The sequence below is a fragment of the Colletotrichum jinshuiense genome, chromosome 5 (assembly GCF_051148585.1).
Source record: "Colletotrichum jinshuiense chromosome 5, complete sequence".
NCBI classification, from domain to species: Eukaryota; Fungi; Ascomycota; class Sordariomycetes; order Glomerellales; family Glomerellaceae; genus Colletotrichum; species Colletotrichum jinshuiense.
The window spans coordinates 4,792,771-4,807,416 of NC_139312.1; the positions used below are offsets into that span (position 1 = coordinate 4,792,771).

The 14,646-nt window shown below is 52.5% G+C and overlaps 5 protein-coding genes across 5 annotated transcripts; 1 reads left to right on the plus strand and 4 right to left on the minus strand.

Moving 5' to 3' along the window:
• Positions 1-14: 14 nt before the first annotated feature.
• On the minus strand, positions 15-3,092 carry EsH8_V_001140 (ankyrin repeat domain-containing protein; the record flags this gene model as incomplete). Its single annotated transcript, XM_083273656.1, has 1 exon — positions 15-3,092. The coding sequence occupies one exon, from the start codon at positions 3,090-3,092 to the stop codon at positions 15-17; it is 3,078 nt and encodes a 1,025-aa protein (XP_083126371.1).
• A 559-nt stretch (positions 3,093-3,651) lies between these two features.
• EsH8_V_001141 (uncharacterized protein) lies at positions 3,652-4,914 on the minus strand (the record flags this gene model as incomplete). The annotated part of the gene is made up of 1 exon (XM_083273657.1): positions 3,652-4,914. The coding sequence occupies one exon, from the start codon at positions 4,912-4,914 to the stop codon at positions 3,652-3,654; it is 1,263 nt and encodes a 420-aa protein (XP_083126372.1).
• Positions 4,915-5,774: 860 nt separating this feature from the next.
• On the plus strand, positions 5,775-7,469 carry EsH8_V_001142 (uncharacterized protein; the record flags this gene model as incomplete). The annotated part of the gene is made up of 1 exon (XM_083273658.1): positions 5,775-7,469. The coding sequence occupies one exon, from the start codon at positions 5,775-5,777 to the stop codon at positions 7,467-7,469; it is 1,695 nt and encodes a 564-aa protein (XP_083126373.1).
• Positions 7,470-7,755: 286 nt separating this feature from the next.
• Positions 7,756-10,046, minus strand: EsH8_V_001143 (uncharacterized protein; the record flags this gene model as incomplete). Its single annotated transcript, XM_083273659.1, has 5 exons — positions 7,756-8,321; positions 8,394-8,733; positions 8,788-9,034; positions 9,212-9,617; positions 9,671-10,046. The coding sequence occupies 5 exons, from the start codon at positions 10,044-10,046 to the stop codon at positions 7,756-7,758; spliced, it is 1,935 nt and encodes a 644-aa protein (XP_083126374.1).
• Positions 10,047-12,811: 2,765 nt separating this feature from the next.
• EsH8_V_001144 (uncharacterized protein) lies at positions 12,812-14,218 on the minus strand (the record flags this gene model as incomplete). The annotated part of the gene is made up of 4 exons (XM_083273660.1): positions 12,812-13,098; positions 13,154-13,600; positions 13,652-13,750; positions 14,152-14,218. The coding sequence occupies 4 exons, from the start codon at positions 14,216-14,218 to the stop codon at positions 12,812-12,814; spliced, it is 900 nt and encodes a 299-aa protein (XP_083126375.1).
• Positions 14,219-14,646: the final 428 nt, after the last annotated feature.

Genomic DNA, 14,646 nt, shown 5'->3' on the forward strand with positions numbered 1-14,646 from the left:
TAGTTATAGTTGAATTAATTCCACTCGCGAAGAATCTCTACTGCCTCCACGTGCTTATTCTCAAATGCATAGTCAGCCGCCGCAAGCCCCTTGCAGCTAATGGCACACTTATCCGCTCCAGCAGTCAGTAATAATACCATGCTCTCAAGATGACCGTTGGCTGCCGCAAACATAAGCGGCGTGCGCTGCTGGATATCGCGCAAATCAACGTCCGCTCCTGTTTCTAATAGGATCTCGACGAGCGAGGCGCAATCACCATGTGACCGGAGGCATTCGTGTAGAGGAGGCGGCGAGAACCCTGTCGAAGAGCGGTTTGGATCGGCGCCGGCTGTGAGGAGTAGCCGCGTCCTTGCAGCAAGATCTTCGATGGTAGCACTACGTAGTATAAACGAGCTCTCCGAAATCGACATATGCGATGGCGCTATGAACTTGTATGGTGCCACGGCGAGGTCCAGAGGCGAGAGTCCGTCGTTGTTTTCTCGATTTATCTCTGTTGCCAGACCTGGTGCCGCCTGCTCGAGCGCCGCCTGAAGAATCGCTATACTTCCGCACTCCGCAGCAGTGTGAAGCAGGGTGTTGCCGTGGTCGTCGGCGTCCAGAAGCCATGGGTTGCAGGCTGGCGGCGATTGGCCTGTATGCTTCTCGGCGGGTGCCTTGCCCTTTTTATCAACGACAGGTACTTGCGTGTCCTGCACATCGAAACCTGGGCCTGCACTCAGGAGGTTGCCAAAAAACTGCCAGGTAGTATCGGGAGCGGAAGGGCTAATCCCCAAGTCTTGGTTTAGCGGCAGTTGCAGTGGCCAAGCACAGAAGGTGGGCTGGAATCTGGCATCAACCGATTTTTTTGCACTGCTGGAAGAAATCATACGTGCGTATCTCTGCGTACGGCTGTAGAACAGGCCACTGCCGCCATGGCTCAGGAGCAGTCTCGTGATCTCGATAACGTCTGCTCTCCATCGTGCAATGTCCGAGCTGCTCCAGCTCTCCATAGCACCTTTAAGAGCGGCGCCACTCATGTGCATGCAGCTCAGATCCAGTGGTGTCGACATCATGGCAGAGATGGCCGACGATAACGTCCCAGGCACTGATGATCCGGCACGCTGCGATGCTGGCCCCAGTGGAGAGTTGACGTCGGCACCTCGTGCCAGCAAGACGCGAACGACCTCGACATTGGTCTGCATGACTGCATTGTGCAGCATGGTCAGTCCCTCGTGGTTGTTAGCATCGATGATTTCGGCAAAGCCGGCATTGTCTAGGAGATAATCCACGATGGCGGCATCCAGAAGCTGGTCGACCCTGCTGAGCCTTGGCCCGCCGTCGACAAGAACAAACCACGATGGCGAGATGAAGTTCCTGTCGTTGCTTCTGCCGTAGACACCACCATACAGGTGCAGAGCGTTCTGCTGATTAAGCCATTGCAATGAAGCAACCAAGCCTTGCTGTCTCTGGCCGCCTGGCCAACTGTGACGTGAATCAGCACGGAGAAGCTGCCAGAAGACCGAGGTGCCCGTGTTGGGATCTCTTCCTAACAGGTCGGCCCTCTGGTCCTCTGAGCATGCCGACAGTATCAAGCTAGCTGCCGCTATGTTGCCATGGCCAAGAGCCCACGCTAATACCGATATTCCCTGATCGTCAACCATGAGCGGTTCCGGGCGGTGTTCAAGTAGCAGCTTGAGGAATCGTGTGTCGGGCAATCTTGGCCCAGCTCGCGCTACAAGTGTCACGAAGCTTGGCATGTCTGCCTCATAGAAGTCAGGAAGTAGAGACTGTTTGCCGCCACAGGCTCGGTGCATCAGGCTCGAGCCCATGAAGTCGCTCTGCTCTGTTGCGAGTGTAAGAGGATAGCTCTCCAATATAAACTCGAAGCAGCGGAGCGAGCCGTGACGCAGGCATAGAGACAGGGCCGAGAAGGTGTGGCCCCATGAATGTCCGTCCATGAGCATTTCCGGACTGTAAATTCCATCAATACCACAAGGGTTCTCGAGACTTTTGCACAGGCCTTCGTTGCCCGTTTTGACCCGGATGGCGTGTGTAAAGAGCCTAAGCGCCTCAAGGTCGTCAGCCATCAGGGCAGATCCCAATGGCGTGCAGCACTCGCCTCCGCCAACAGGATCTGCCCCCTCAGACAAGAGAGACTGCAGTGTGGCTTCGTAAGCCTCCTGCCATGACAAGCCAAAATGGAGCTTGGAGCGAAGGTGCAACTGTGCCGTGGACACGGACACGAGGGCCATCGTCATCGCGCCGTCAAAGTCCCACTTAGCAGTCGGGAGGCGCCAGTAGTCTGGAGTTCCAACTGCGGAAGCGGGTAATGAGTCGAGGTCGCCACACAAACCTGGATTGTCCTTGAATATCTGGAGAAGCATGTCGCCCAGCTCGTGTCGAAGAAACGAATATGCAAGAAACAGTGTTCCAGGAAACATGCGGATTGGCTCGTCTTGCTCGACGTGCAGGCAGAGTATTCCCATCGCCAGTTCCATCTGCCCATATACAATCGCTGCTGCCAGGGGTGTGAAGTAGTCGACGATGCCCCCAAGCATTTGAGCCCACAAAGGGTCCCGCAAGCAGGATATGTTGTCTAGCTTTGCTCCTGCCTCATACGCGACGCGGAGAAGACTTGAAGCCTCGGCGTCGGTCAAGCCTGTGAACTGATGGAATAGTCCCTCGCGCAGGCTGGCATGCTCGGGTGGTTTTTCAGTCTCATCACACAACATCTGGCGCACCTCGTCCACAGCACCAATTTCAAGCGCGTCCTGCAGTGACAGGTTCACTGCAGCCTGCGGGTTCTCATCGTGGTAGTATGCTTCGACAATGACCTGCGCAGACAGAAGCGAGACCTCATGCTCGCGTGACTTCTTGTAAGCTCCTGGTCGCTCTCGCATTGCTCGTCGGACCATGGCAAAGTGCTGTGGCCACTCGGTCGATAGTCGCTCCAGTGCCAAGCGCGAGCCGGACAGTGCCGACAAAGTGAGGTACAACCGCCTTGGGAATTCTCGACTTGTGCTTGCGCCGCCACTCACGTGGCCTTCATCGTAAGCGACGAAAAGGCTATACAGGACACCAACTGCCGAGCCGTGTATGCCTGCGGTGGCCATGTGGTGAAGCCCCTCGGGAGTGTCTCTCATAAAGCCGACTCCCTCTGTCTGGCAGTGGCCTAAATAATGGTGATAGGCTCCATTGCGGAGGAACCGCAGCAGATTTCGGTCATCTTTTGGTCTCAAGGATTCAAATTCTACCGCATCCAGGAGCATTCTAAGGAACGCGTGTGTTGACGGCGCTTCCAACATGTCGTCTGGAATCACGGACGGGATCTCGCCCAAAGAAAAATCCGACAGACCAAATGCCTCAATGTGCTCGACTTGCCGGGCTGCCTGCTGATACATGGTTTCTTTATAGTTATTTGATTTCTTATAGATATTATCGACCTGTAGTTGTGGCCAGGGTCTTGGCTGGTATTTCTATACACGTGTGTATGGGCAGAAATTAGTTTGCCTGCTTCACGACGAGTGCCACGAGTAATTGCCACGGTTCATACGTACCTCAATTACGTCTTGGTGAGCTGGATGCGATTGGCCACCGGCAACTTCCTGTCTGCATGTCCCATTAGCTTTGGCCTTTTTTTCACATCAACGTTGGCAAGCGAAGCAGCAGTCCTTACTGTCCAGTATCTCGTTCAAGCGAAGCAATGAGTGGCACAAGGTTGACAACAAGCTCATCCACGTACGGCCGGACCTTAGGAGAGACATTTGTCGCGAGGAGTAGAGTCTCAACCAAGGGCTCGAAATCGACGCCCAACTCATCCCTGAGCCGCTCCAATCTGCGCACAAGCAAGTCTCCAACACTACCATCTTCAGTGGCAGGAAGGTGCTTCAACCGGGTCATGATGTCCAACTCGTCCTTGAGGGCTTCCGTGCATTTCGGCAAGCAGTTGCGGAGGACGCTCGCATTTGAGGTGTCTTCGGATTGCGGAAGAGGGTCCTGGGTTGTTTGTCGGTCCCACAAGCTTGCCAAAACCAGTGCAAGAGAGTAGACATCAGCTTTTTCCCAATCTACACTAGTACTTTTGGCCAAGATCTCCGGCGCACACCAAAGCGGCGTGAAGTGCGCAGGTTGGGCACCAGAAACTACACCAGAGCCCCCAAAGTCTGTCATCTTGACAATCAGCTCGCGTCCGGGGCAACTGTGCTCAAACACAATCATGTTGGCCGGCTTGATGTCGCCGTGTACGAGTTGAGCCCCGTGGATCGCCTGGAGTCCTAGCGCCATGTCCATGGTCATATGTCGTTTCTGAGTCTGCGACGGCTGAACAGCGTCAGGAGAGCAGAGAATGTGCTCGAGTGAGCCGTAAGACCCAAGCTCCATCGCCAGCATCGGATATTGCTCGTCTGGGTGCCAGGAGACGAACAGCAGCTGCACAATATTGGGATGGCCTCGGAGTCGCGGGTCGCAGAAGGCGTCCATCTCACGGAGGATACAGCGGTACACATCCTGGCGCGCCTGCATCCCGCTTTCGACATCGTTGAAGACTTTGAGTGCCACGATTGTGCTCTTTGGCACCCCGCTAGGCGCTGCTACACCAGTGTCGTGCTGTATGACCTTTGCAGTCAGGCCTGTGCCGACACCGATGACATCGCGTAGGAAAAGATTGCCGACGCCAATTGCGTCACTCGACTCCGAGGGGATCCCATAATGATCTGCCGCGGCGCTGATGTCGCTAAAGTCCAGCTCATCCGCGGCGGCCGCAACCAGCTTCGCGAAAAGACTTTCGGGGCTCTCGAGGCTATCGACTGATGACGAGTCAGATGCCGTGGACTTGCTAGATGAGGCTGTCGACGTAGACGAAGTTGAGCGTGGTCGGTGTTTTTCGGAGCCCGAAAGGTCTTGTGATATATCTAATAGTCTGCCAGATCGCTCCATTCCTGTATGTCTGCTAAGGGATACAGCTTGGGTCAATCCTGTATGCAGTTGGAAATGGACAACGAGAAGAATCAGAGTGCCACTTTGGACACAGCATGGTGGACGCCAGCACTCAATGCCTTCAAATAAAGACCATTAGTGAGGCGGGCGTCCTTGGCCACAGTTGCTGCAGCAGTCAACATGCAGGGGTGTTGTACCAATAGGTACTCGACCAGCAGGCGATTCAGCCTTGCCTAGAAATGGGAGGCAATCCCTTTTTTACACTTATCCGTGGCGAGAGGCATGACCAACCAGAGCACACACATGAATGTTACGTATGGCCGAGGGAAGGGTGTGTACTGCTGCAAGAGCAGGGCTGGTCTGTTTCTGTCGTTTTAATTGCGTACCAGCACTCCGCTTATAAGGCATGTGTAAAGCCCCCGGATATGGCTGACCACCTGCAGGGGAGACGTTGGCTTATGCTGTGTTCGCCTCGTGCGTGCTGGGGGGTTTTCAGACGCAGTTTACACAGCCCTGCCGATCTGATTCGCCAGCGTGCTCAAGAGACCAATGAACAATACTTTGTGACAGACCCCAATTGACAAGATCCTTGTCTGACACTGCCACTCTACAGCAATGCGCAACGGACCGGGCTACGAAGAGAGAGGGCTGGTCACTGCAGCGTCTGCCTATAGGATGTTGGTAGTCTTCGATGTGGAATAGACAAGACGCAACTGTTTACCCGCCTTACTCACGTATGAGAAAACCTGTGAACCTGCCACTTATCCTCCTGCCATTCCTTAAAATTTTGTCGACGGAATCGGCTCACTGAGTTTATTGCTGCCAGGCAATCTCACACATATTGGGTGCGGTTGGCTGCCATGTCGGGGCTCGAGATTTCAGGGGCGGTACTCGCCGTGGTCGGCGTCGCTGCTGCTTTCAAGGGCGCAGTTGACTCGGCCCTGCTGATTGAATCCTTCTTCGACAGCGACAAGTCTGGCTGCAGAGATCTCGCACTCAGCTATCATATCGAGAAGGTAAGGTTGCAGTTATGGGGCGAGATGTGCCACGCACACGATAACGGCACGCCGATTCTCCAGAAAAAACCAGCCTACCTCAAGGAAGTAATTGTGCGCATCCTTGGCGAGATCCGTAATGTCAACGAGCAAGCTAGGCAGGTTGTAGACAAACATAATCTGCACTTGCCTTCACTACCAGATCTCGCCCTTGACGACAACATGTGCGTTGAGAATGCGCTCCCGCGAGCGCTGGCGAAGGCGACCATGCGGCCGAGCGCCCGATTCCGATGGACCATCAGAGGGAAAGGCGAATTCGAACAAGTCGTCGTCAAGCTACGGCAGCTCGTCACGGACTTGCACGCGCTGAGCCTTCACCCTGGCGACCCAGAGCTGCCCTTGAGAGCCTTGGCGCCTCGTGTGATGGCAACCATTCAGGACGCGCAGCAGCTTGCACTTATCGACAGCACCAACTTGCCAAGCCACAGAGCGTTGGCTCTGACTGCCCGAGCCAAGACACTCATTTCACGCAATTCTGAAATCGGCTCCGACGGCGCTGCAACAGCAATCAGGACGGAGCGTCTCAGCGAAAATCGACATTTGCTTGACTTGGGAGACAGCATCAGGTCGGTGTGGATAGAATGGAACACACTTGATGACGAACCGGACTATCACAAATACGCCCGAATGATAAGCAGCCTGGGATATTTCTTGGAGCGTGTCGGAGATCCAGCACTTCGACTGCCACCCTGCTATGGACTTCATGATGACCAACCGTACTTTGCAAAGCACGGAAGGCGGCGACTCGGATACGTTTTTGGCCTCCCAACGGGCGAGCAAGGCGACCAGGTGACACTTGGCCGCGACTACTATCAAGCTGACTTGGAACGCCATCCTCCTCGCACCCTCGCTTCGCTAATTCGAGACAAGACTTTCCCCGTTCCTTTGCTAGGCCATCGTTTCCAGCTGGCGTATGCGCTGGCAGTTGCGTTCAGCCAGTTTCATGCTGCAGGGTGGCTACACAAGGGCCTTCACTCCGGCAACATTGTCTTTTTCCAACACGAGACATCCGACACCAGGTCGATGCTGGTGGACATTACGAAGCCCTTTGTTACTGGGTTCCAGTACACGCGACCCCTCACTGCTACCTCGCAAACTTATAGCCCGCTCGATGACAAGGATCTCCAGTGTTATTACCACCCTGACGTAGCACAGTCCGGGTTTTCACGCCGCCGAGATTTGTACGGACTCGGGGTCATCCTTTGCGAGATTGGTCGGTGGATGCTAATTAGCGATTCGGCGCCTCCCGTACGGAGTTCTTCCACGACGAGTAGCAGGAATAGGAACAGGACCAACGGCCGGAGTTCCACGGAGTGGCGCGATTTCATAACTAAAAAAGTTGCTGTGGACCTTGGATGGAGAATGGGTGGTCGTTATCGCGATGTCGCCCAGGCACTGCTCCAAGACAGCCTCCCGGATGACAAGACGTGTGAGGAGATGCTCTGGGTCCAGCAGTTCAGGGAGAAGGTGGTTCAGCCCCTAAGCATGTGCAGCGCTTGAGACCCTATCCGCAATCCTGGTGGCAGTGGGTGCCGTAGTTCTTCTATACCGATTAGGTTAAGCCTGACTTCTCTGTCGCCAAACTCTACAGACTGTGCTGACCACATCCTTACCATCGGGTGAAGGTTTTATACATTTTAACTTGTCGGGTCGTAACACAGAGGCTTAAAGTTCTATAGATATAGTAACATAACACTATTATTTATGGGCTAATTTTTGTCGTAGAGAGATATCGTATTCGACTTGGATATTGCACCCCGAATTCCTTTCATTATCCCGTGCCCAATTATTGTAAAACTGTAATGTCAACCCACCAAGTGGCTACAAATACGACAGCGACGTATACCACGAAGATGGTATAAAGCTCAACGTAGCCCATTGCGAAGGGTGTCCGCTTGACCTTGCCCATGACCTCAGGAAGAGGATAGCGTGCGCCGTTCTTCCCCCTTTTGCCTAGTAATTTGTCTCTCTCCGGAACTTGAGGCGGATAGATGGCATACCTGATCGGAGTGATACAGGCCAACATTGTCGTGATCCATGGATGTGTGGGCCAAGCAACCTTCTGAAGAAGCCGAATACAGAGCATATCGAGCCCATGGTCGCCATGGGCGTCGAGGGAATGTTCGCGCAAAGCCCGCGAGAAGCGGAGGTAGGCTCCAATGCCAAGTGTGAGAACGATGAGCACGTGGATCCACGCGCCGCAGCCGAGGATCATATGCTGGAGGCGCTTGATGAGCGGGGCCCTTCGGCCTGGGTCGCGTTCGTGGTACACGTTACCGATGCTCCCTGTTGGAGTAAAGGTAGTTGTTTTACCTCCGAGACTTTTGGGCAGGATGAACGATCTGAACCATGCTACAGTAGAATCTACGGTTTTATTTGTTAAGATGCTTGTCTGGATTCTGGAAACAAACGAACAAGACTTACAAGGAGTGAGATAAATGGCATGGGCGGCCTCCCAAATAGCCCCGCGGTAACCCGACAGAACGGCTAAATGCACGTTGTGCAACCAGCCAAAAAGAACAATACCGCAGTGAATCCGCAGCAATAAGCGCATTTCTTCGACGTTGCGCCAGTAGACGAGGTCGGTATCGGTCATGAACACTATTGCCACGAGTGCAAGGATCACGGTCACCATCTGAGTGCGGAGATGCACACTTAGTCCTTGAGCAAATCCGACCAAGCGTTGGGTTCGTGTTTGCCGTTTAGTTCGAGAAGGGAGCAGGAAAAAGCCGAATTTAACGGCCATCTGGCAGCCTCCGATATACTATCCTATAGTCAACATGATGGGCCTGGAAGGAATGGGTGGCAGCGAACATACCCATCTGACGACCTGCTTGACGTGGGCTGCGTACGTGTCGGGTACAAGACCCCATTGAAGGGCCTCGGGAATGTAAACCGTCTTCCAACCTTCTGCCATGGCCATCATTGAGCTGGTGATATCCTCAGTCAGAACGTCGGTTGGGAATCCTCCTATGTCATCAACCGCCTCCCGCCTCATAACCCAGCCGGAGCCGAGGTTGAATGCAGAACCAACCAGGCCGCAGACGAGGTCTCGACAGTACCAACTGAACTTGTTGCTCTGGAAAAGAGGATCATCGCTCGGAACATTGTAAAAGTGCTAAAAAACAGTTTCAGTTGGCTTATACTCCTACCAGGCAAGGGGAAGACTGCTGACCTGAGCTGGGCAAACAACCCCCGTTTTCCGATCGCGCATTATATGAGCCGTGACGCAACGGAGCCACCTTGGCTCCGGAATCATATCCGCATCTAGACCAGCTACAAGTTCGGCAGCGCCGCCGGGCAGAAACCCGGCAAACTTGATTGCTTCGTTGAGGTTGCCTGCTTTCCAACCCCCGAGTGTGGAACGAGCAGTGTAGTAGAGGTTGGCATGGTCGACAGAAAACTGGTGCACCCAGTCTTCCAACACCTTGGACTTCCCGTCGTCTGCAACGGTGACCCGAAAGCGAGTAACTGGGTATTCGACACTCAGGGCGGCGCGAACGGTGTCCTTGACAATGTCAATCTTCTCGTTGCAGACCGTCACTATAACATCCACAGACGGAACGTTATCCCCCAGCAATCGTAATCGAGGTTGCCATCGTCCCGTAAGAGCACCAAATCTGATGAGGACATGAAGGATAGCGTCCACTAGATGAGACCGTCAGAAACGACCCTAACAGCTATTCGATGGAGATGCTCACTAGCCCAGACCAATTCCCATAGCACAACGCCACAAGCTAGAAGAAAACGACCAAAAGGAAGGCTGCCATCATTTCCAAAGTGGTACAGGGTCTGAAGCTGGATTCGAGAAGCCCAAAAGGCGAGCAATTGAGGGATGAGAGATGTGAAGACGAAGAAACGCGCAACGTTTCGACGCCAAAGAGAAATGTTCATAATATCTTGGTCATCGTTGTTCGTAACATGGTCAATGAACACGGAGTCTTCGTCCACAATATCGTTCCTGAAGCTGTATGTGGTGGGCGAGTTTAATCTGGACTCACAGTGGCTCTCCGTGACTGTGCTGGCATAAGGGCGTTTGGGAATCCCATCCTTCTCGTTTAGGAAGATGTCGGTCATGGTAATCTCTTTGAAAGGGGCGGGCGTGATACAGATGTTCGATCTGTGATGCCAGAAGACAATAGAGATTGTGGCACTAATGATGTTCGCCCATGAATTTAAAAAATTGACGAGCACACATTCTTATCTCTGAAAATTTCTACAACCTCCGTTAAGTACTTCACCATCCATGAAGCTTCTCATATCAGGCCCTGTCAATCAATGCGCTGCCGCCAACTTTTTCACTCCCGATATCGCAGCTTACATTGATTTTGTGCATTCGTTAGGCAGAATTGGAGACGCCAGGATGGAGCGCGTGATATGCACCCCTCTTTAGGAAATCTTCGTCAACTAGCAATCCGGACCCTCTCTGTACTTTGATTTGGAGGCTGCAACCCTGCTGAAGACTGTTCTGGACCAGAAAGACGTGGTGCGCACAGGTCTCACACCTTCCCAATAGGGCAATATGCATCGAAGAAGCAGGCTATTAAGCGAATGTAGCGGGTAGAGCCTCGGTGATTCGCCAGAAAGATGACGGACAACTTGAGCGAGGAAGCTTACATGAAGTAAGGTGTTGCAGCCTGACAGTCACGCGAAGAGGCTTAATCCCTCAGGACTAGTCTCGTATGCAGTCAGATTCACAAGACATCAAAGGAACAGATTCAAGTGGGGGGCTCACGTTGTCTGAGCCAATTACGGCTGAAGCATTGACTGTTTGCGAGCCAACAACGGCTAGCTCGTGACAAGGGCCCTCGCCGCACAACCGCATTACCGCACTGTATGTGGTGATAATACAAGAGGAGGGGTTCAATTTATGGTACCCACCGAGAATTGAAATCCGAACTGCGGAAAGCCACGATCGGACATGATTCTCAACAAACAGGCAAGGCTTTCACCCCCAAGATCAACCTAGACGACAGCAATTTCACACTCTTGTGGTGGCAGCCTCAACTTCGGCATCAACATGATCAATGTTCCCAAGACATGCCTTGCAATATTTGCTGTCAGTTTTGTTATTTTACTATACTACTTCCCTGTCGATCAACTTCCCTCACGAACTAGATCAATATGGCACTCTTCAACAAATCCTTCACTTATAGGAAAATGGGAGCCAAGCATACCAGTTCCCTTGGTTCCTGTTGCTGCAGCCGTTCTGGGCCGCACTGGAGAGGTTCTTCTGTGGGCAGCGGACAACCCAGGCTCATTTGGAAACCAGAGCCGGACGGTGTCTGCCATGTACGATCCACAGACAAGGCTAGTGTCTAGCAAAATCATCTCTGAGACGGGTCATAACATGTTCTGCCCTGGCCTTTCGCTCGATGTCTTGGGTGACGTGGTGGTGACTGGAGGGAGCACATCCAATCACACAAGCATCTACCGCCCTACAAAACGATCATGGGAAGCTGGTGCAGGTATGACCCTCGGACGCGGTTATCATGCGCAAGTTACGCTCTCTGATGGAAAAATATTCACCATTGGAGGATCCTGGTCTGGCGGAGTAATGGAAAAGAACGGTGAAATGTTCGATCCAAAGACGCAATCTTGGGTATCTCTGGCCGGATGCAGGGTAGAGCCAATGCTCACTTCCGACGCCAGGGGAATGTTTTCTGCAGACAATCACGCTTGGCTATTTGCTTGGAAGAACAGCTCTGTGTTCCAGGCAGGACCATCTACTGCCATGAACTGGTATGGTACCGGCGATGCAGACCTCGTGGGTCGTCAATCCCCAGCTGCCCTTCGCGGCCACAACAACGACGCAATGAACGGCAATGCGGTCATGTATGATGCGAGTCGGGGCAAAATTATCACGTTAGGCGGGGCGCCGAGTTACGCCTACTCTCCAGCAAAAGATACCGCTCATGTAGTTACAATCTCGGATCCATTCGGGAATGTCACCATCGAGGAGCTTGAACCCATGTATGCTCCTCGAGCTTACGCAAATAGCGTATTGCTTCCTACAGGTGACGTGTTTGTCAACGGCGGTGCGAGTTACGCCCTCCAATGGACGGATGCCAACGCCACATGGTATCCTGAGTTGTGGAGCGCCAAAACAAAGAATTTTAGGCGCCTTGCACGCATGACGGTCCCTCGAACGTACCACAGCGTTGCGGTTTTGCTTCCTGACGCCACCGTGTTGACAGGTGGAGGTGGGCTTTGTTGGGAGCCATGTGAGAACATACCTCAATGGGAGGCGGGAAGCGATCACTTTGATGTTCAAGTGTTTAATCCGCCGTATTTGTTCGAATCGGATGGGAAGGCTTTGGCAAGGAGACCGAGAATTCTCGTAGTATCAAGCGCCGAAGCTAGGTTGGATGACGAGCTTGTAGTCCGAACAGATATGGCCGTGTTAGAGTTTACTCTAGTGCGTTATAGCTCGGCTACTCACTCTATCAATACCGACCAGAGACGGATCGTACTGAAGTCTCTACCTAGAGTCAGCCCTCAACAGTTGGACTTCAGTTATGAAATCAAAATACCGGCTGACCCCGGAGTTGTCGTACCGGGGTACTGGATGCTGTTTGCAATCACCTCAGAAGGGGTCCCGTCTAAAGCACAGACGTTACTGCTTTCTGCATGATGGATATTACAACAAAAGTGTTTAAGATGCAACTTTAATAGAAAACAAAAAAAATCATTTAATTGAGCAAGTCTACGATCTCTTGGCTAATGAACAGAGATTAATGAGCGGTGTTCAGAAAAGGCAACAGCAATAGCATTTTGTCCTGGAAAAAGGGTCATATCAAGTTTCTATGGATAACAAACTAGTAATATGCCGCTCTCATCTCTTAGTGTTCGGGTCCCTCATGAGATCCCAAAGCCCACTCGTCAAGGGGCACGAGTTTTGGCAAGCGAATATCCCAATCTTCGGTCCACCTGGGCGAGAAAACGACAGCCACGGTGCTATTTCCAGATTCAATATCAACGGCCAAAACGCTGACGCCTGTATTCGGCATATTGTTTGAATTTTCTATCACCCCGGAGATACTTTGAAGCACGGGCTCCAGAGTCCGAAACTTGGAATTTTCCGGGGACTGGAGGATTACATCCACTGTCTTGTTGTTAAGGTGCAAATCTGTGAATTGTTAGCTCACAAGGTCAATGTTAACGTACCATGCTACTTCACTTACACGCCGTCCTTTGGTCCTTGTTGTATGAGATACTAGCGTTGGTATGCATTCGCCACTGGCTACTGAACCGTGCAGCTCCAATCTCGTCCTGGATCAAGACCTGATTCCGGCTATTCAGCATCCTCAAACCACGTTGGATGCTCGTTCCGTTATAAGCGGACGTCACGTCAGCAATCCAATATGCCGTGCTTTCGATGTGGTCAGACTCGCTAATTGTTTCCGTCGATTTGAATCGCGTCCGAGGTTCAGCGTCCGCGATTTGATTTTCGTGGTTCATCACCACCGTATTTTGCCCCTCGGTTCTGCAGCGGTAATAGTCCCACCGCTTGCTGTCCTGGCTTTCACCCGAGAAGTAACCCTCTGCCAGATAGTCATCCTGACAGAGCTCGCCGGCCCATCGTTCGCCCATTGCATCTAGCACGAAGTCGCCCGCATCGAGATTTCCATCTATGATGGGTCGTTAGCATTTTATTGTCTTGTACCTCTCGACTCACTTACGCGATGCATGGCCTGTCATGCTTCCCGCTTTCATTGCGACGAACAAGCCCTCAGGACTAGTCCAAGTTGATCTCATTGAAACCCACGCGCCTGCACTGTCTGGGAAATCACGATCAAGTGGCAAGTTGTGAAACCAATCACCAGTAATTCCCGGTGTATACCATAATATGCTTAAGGGGTCACCTGCGTCGAGACGATCTCTCTGGTACAGTATTAACATCGGATCTGCGTACTCTTTGCCATAAAACAGGAGAGAATTCGCCGTTGCAGTGAGCTTAGCTGGGCCACAGTCCCCATAATTGAACTTTTCAGTCATTCCATTGTTGTATATATGAAACAGAGATGTATTTTGGAATCCTGGAGTCGCGGTCAGGAGTTGGTGTGTGCTACCTGTAGCCGTTTGTAGCGCCGAGGCAAGCTGAGCATGCGCTTGGGTCCCGAAATACCTAGAACCAAATCAGTTTCCGAGTCAAAAGCGCTGTGCAGGGTAACACACTTACCAGTAGTCGGGCGTCTCGGCCCAAGTTCCGTCAGAATCCACGGCTTGGGCGCAGTACTGCCGAGCATTGTCTACGGCAAGCGGAAGCAGGCGTCGTGCAATCCCCGTTGGGTCTTCATGATATACGGCCAGTGCACCGATAATCATGCCTCCATTAGTCACGCCTAACTCCATCATCAGAATTGCGAAGCTCCACATGTCAAACGTGTCGGGATCGCCTACAATTCCAGTTCGATCTGGCTGAGAGGAACCACGCGGATTGCTCATGAGCTTGTAGTCCCTTCGACAGGCCCAATGAAACTATGGACCACATGATTGCATCTCGTTCTTCGACACTCCACGCGTCGTAGAGCCAATCGTATGCGTAGCTAAATGCGACTAGAAACTCGCCTACATCAAGCCAGTGCCTAGAGATTAAGCAAGGAATTAGAGCAAAACTGAGCCTCGATGCAAAACAACACTTACTCGCTATTCCAATTGTCTCCTGGAGACCCGA